The 3,123-nt window shown below is 49.1% G+C and overlaps 1 protein-coding gene across 1 annotated transcript in view; it reads left to right on the top strand.

The window, feature by feature from the left end:
• The first annotated feature begins 248 nt into the window (after window positions 1-248).
• LOC106815010 (serine/arginine repetitive matrix protein 2-like) overlaps window positions 249-3,123 on the top strand; it is a 13,020-nt gene continuing 10,145 nt past the window's right edge. The window contains exon 1 of the mRNA XM_014819421.1: window positions 249-283. Coding sequence (XP_014674907.1) covers window positions 249-283 — 35 coding nt within the window. The remainder of the gene's footprint in view (window positions 284-3,123) is intronic.

Raw genomic sequence — 3,123 nt, 5'->3', positions numbered from 1 at the left:
GCGATCTCGGGCGGTCACCGCTTGGCGCCCCGCGCGCGGACCCCGAGCGAGTCGGACAGCGCCAGAAGCTCGCCGCGCCAGTACGACGCTGTCGCCCGTCCGCGGTCGCGCCACCTGCTTCGGCGCAGCGGAAGCTGGCCGGAGCTGCCGTCCTTCGCCGGCTGCGGCGGCGGGCGCCGGGTCCTCGTCGGTCTTCTCCTTGCCACTGGTCGGCTAGTTGCACACCTCGGTCCTGCTGTAGAAGTCCCATGTCGACGTTCAGCCGGCAGCTTCATGAGCGGAGGTGCCCCGCGGCCTCCGCCTTTGGCCGCGCGCCCTTCGGACGCCGCCCAGCACGACGGGGCGGCGCGCTCGTCCCCGCGCCGCGCTGCGCGCCACCTTGCCGCCGCGACGTGTTGCGCCGCTGCTCGGCGTCTATTCTCGGGCTGGACAACCTCAGCGCGCCTCGTCGTGAAACGAACAACCGTTATTTGCCTCTGAGTAGCGACGGCTGTACGGCGGGAAAAATTCCGGGTGTTTCTGCCGCGGCGCTTGCCGTGGGCGCAGCGGCGGCGGGCGTCGACGTCCATCGTCGTCGGCGACCGTGCGTTTGGCCACTCGGGGTATCATGCCACCGTTGCGCGGTTAACGCATGCGTAGCATGAGCCTGGTCGGTCGGTACACGGACATAGATGACATGGGTGTTGGCCAACGTAGCACACCGAGGGTGCGGCCTGTGGAGGAGGCGAGACGGCCAACGCTCTATGCAACATGAAACATGAAAAGCGAACGGGTTGAAAAATAATAAGTGAATAAACTTATGAGTATTTACTATAATGCTGAAAGTAATTGCCACTTTAGTTCGTTTCTTTCGCGTAAATGCTTTGTTATAAATTCACACTACTATCAGCATTTATTGCGCGAAATTACAAGATCATTTTTAGTATTATTCCAATTACACACATATCAGATAAGGCTATTAATAAATTATGTTGCGACAGCCAATTCTAACAGTTGCAGACATGTGTTGAATCATAGCAAATATTCTACAGTCATCATTCTCCTTTTATCCCGAAACATTAATAGAACGACCGTATAATTAATGAAAGTAATTAAAAGTAATAAAAAATAATATATTTACATGTCAATTGAAATTCCTGAGGTAAATTGCTGTAGTTGCTGCAGCAAGGCTGCCGGCCCAAGTGATTCAAAGCTGCTCTTCTGATGCTTTGCTCAGCGACTGTAGGTAGACTGATACTGATTAGTGGGCTCTGCAGCATTCTGTTGTAAGCTCATCTCTGACTGCCCAGTAGTCAATTTGCAATAAAAGGGTGGGCGGTGTGGTGGGCAAGTTTTTCGGGCCGATAACAAGTGAACGGCACCCTCTGACTTGACTGCGTCAAGTCTGCTTAACAGAATGTAAACAGCTGCTCCGATTGCGTTACCCGGGTGGGGTTCCATTAGACGTAGTTGATGCTCCCTCAGTAGGGGAGCCTTAACAAAAACAAACAATTTACCGTTAGTACAATAAATTAGCGCACTACTACTACTACTCTACTAGTCTCTATACCTAGCCCTAGATCAACGGCAAGCAATTCAAATATTGCATTTTAGTTGCCTAGTATCGTAAGCAAGTGTCAATATCCTTCTCTGAACTGAGCCAGATGCTTGACAATAAGTTTTACCTTGTCAGACCCTCGCCCAAGCCAGTTATTAAACTAATGATAGTTCCTGGCTACGTCTGCGGTTTATTAACCACCGGACGGTCATCGCAAGCCCATTACTTGCCCAAGTGGACCCTGTCACACATTGACGATTTAGCCAGCGTATGCCGGACGTATCAAAAAATTGGGAATACGCTGGCGTACGTCGAATAAGTTATGGGTAAGCTTTTGATATAAGTTAAAGAGCACGCTGAAGCACGCTTGAAGCACGCGAAGCACGCTGAAAGACGCTGGTATACGTGTAGTACGCGAGCGCTCGTCGGAAAATTTTGAGCATGCTTATACGTCCGCATACGCGCCGGCCAATAAGTTGTAGGTAAGTTAATGCGATCGTTGACACACGTTCACACACGTTACTTGTAAGTTACTCATAAGTCGAAAATACCGTCGAGATAATGTCTAGCGTACCCAAAACTTATTCTAACTTATGAGTTAACGCTGCTTTGAACCTATGTGTAACTATATCTCCAACGCATAATTGACGTTTGTAGAGGTATTGACTTTCCGGACGCACCACAGAACTACTGAACGTGTTTCTAACTACAGCTACCGTTATAATGCGATTGGCAGCGTGTTAGGGGAATTCGGTAATATAAAAAATGGTATTGCGCATGTTGATACTGCGACGGTGATGTTGATACTGTGATGTCTAGTGCGTTATGGATTTAGAATCGTCGGAGCGGCAGCCGTTTTATAGGCCCTGCGCAGCACGGTGATACGTCGGTCGATAGCGCTACCGCGCCGCCTAGCATAAGTTAGACTATCGTTGGGCATAAGTTGTGAACGACCGGCAACACATAAGCCCGATTCGTGGGTATAAGTATCTTATAAGTATCGAAACTTCTATATATCGTTACTAATGACGCTTAAGTATACGTCCAACATCGTATTGAAAACGCTATGTATACGACCAAATTGAAAAAAACATCGCATAGTTCAGCGATATGCCAGTCGTTTTTAGAGAGATTTTTGATACGTCCGGCAATACGCTGTTCTAAATCGGCAATGATGTGACAGGGCATAAGGCTGCATGATGTGTATAAGAAGTTATAAAGCATACATATACTTAAGATATACGGATAAATATACTTCCTCTGCCGCGAATCCACTCTATTATGTAATGCTGGCAGCCTACTGGTATGTGACCGCTGGCATATCCTAACCTGAGGAGTGTTCATGTTACGATGTTCAAGAGGTTCTGTTTATGTTACCTGAGCAGCTAGTATGCACTTGATGTTAGGGGCTGGTCGCTACCTGGGCGACTGTGAGCGTCCTGAGCTTTAGTTCTGCAGCAGAATCCGCAGTTTCGGTTTGTTTGTCCAGCTCCCACACCTCTGCTGCCAGCTTGATACACTCTGGCGCAGGCTCTGTGCAACAAACAACGTGCTCTGTTAGCAATTGCTAATTAATCTCCGCTGGG

This window comes from Priapulus caudatus, unplaced genomic scaffold (genome assembly GCF_000485595.1).
Source record: "Priapulus caudatus unplaced genomic scaffold, Priapulus_caudatus-5.0.1 Scaffold28, whole genome shotgun sequence".
NCBI classification, from domain to species: domain Eukaryota; kingdom Metazoa; phylum Priapulida; class Priapulimorpha; order Priapulimorphida; family Priapulidae; genus Priapulus; species Priapulus caudatus.
Note: the sequence above shows the minus strand (reverse complement) of the source record. Positions and strands in the feature narration are given on the sequence as shown.